Source organism: Fulmarus glacialis, unplaced genomic scaffold, assembly GCF_000690835.1.
Source record: "Fulmarus glacialis isolate BGI_N327 unplaced genomic scaffold, ASM69083v1 scaffold46424, whole genome shotgun sequence".
Classification (NCBI taxonomy): domain Eukaryota; kingdom Metazoa; phylum Chordata; class Aves; order Procellariiformes; family Procellariidae; genus Fulmarus; species Fulmarus glacialis.
In genome coordinates, this window is record NW_009209561.1 from 1 (window position 1) to 424 (window position 424).

The following is a 424-nucleotide window of genomic DNA, read 5'->3' on the forward strand; positions in this document are numbered from 1 at the left end:
GGGGCAGCCGCGGCCCGGGAACGGCCTCGCGTTAGCCGGCGCCGCGCTTGTCCCCCGTCGTCGGTGCGCGGTCAGCTGGATCCCTGAAAACAGCTGCATGGAAGCACTGGGAAACGTTGAGGAGTACAGTGGGATTTTAAGTATAAAATAATTTAAGATAATACGTAGTTTATTTATATTGTTGTAACTGATTACACATTATCTTCCTTAGTTAAACTATAAACATGAAGAAATTAAAGCTTAAAGAACTGGAAAGCTGTCTTCAACAAGTTGATACTTTTGAAAGTCCAAAACTGCTCCTTGAACAGTATCCAACAAGACCTCATATTGCAGGTAGAGGTTACCTACAGCACTGTTGTCTCTTCTACTAGTTCTTGATCAGCACTTCAAAATTGAAAAAAAAAAAAAGTGTTTCTACTGCATT

General features: G+C 42.0%; 1 protein-coding gene across 2 annotated transcripts in view; it reads left to right on the forward strand.

The window, feature by feature from the left end:
* The first annotated feature begins 208 nt into the window (after positions 1-208).
* METTL5 (methyltransferase like 5) overlaps positions 209-424 on the forward strand; it is a 4,420-nt gene continuing 4,204 nt past the window's right edge. The window contains exon 1 of one of the 2 annotated variants that reach the window (XM_009576873.1): positions 209-333. In XM_009576873.1, coding sequence (XP_009575168.1) covers positions 225-333 — 109 coding nt within the window. In that variant the 5' untranslated portion in view covers positions 209-224. The remainder of the gene's footprint in view (positions 334-424) is intronic. The other variant, XM_009576872.1, reaches the window with a different exon arrangement.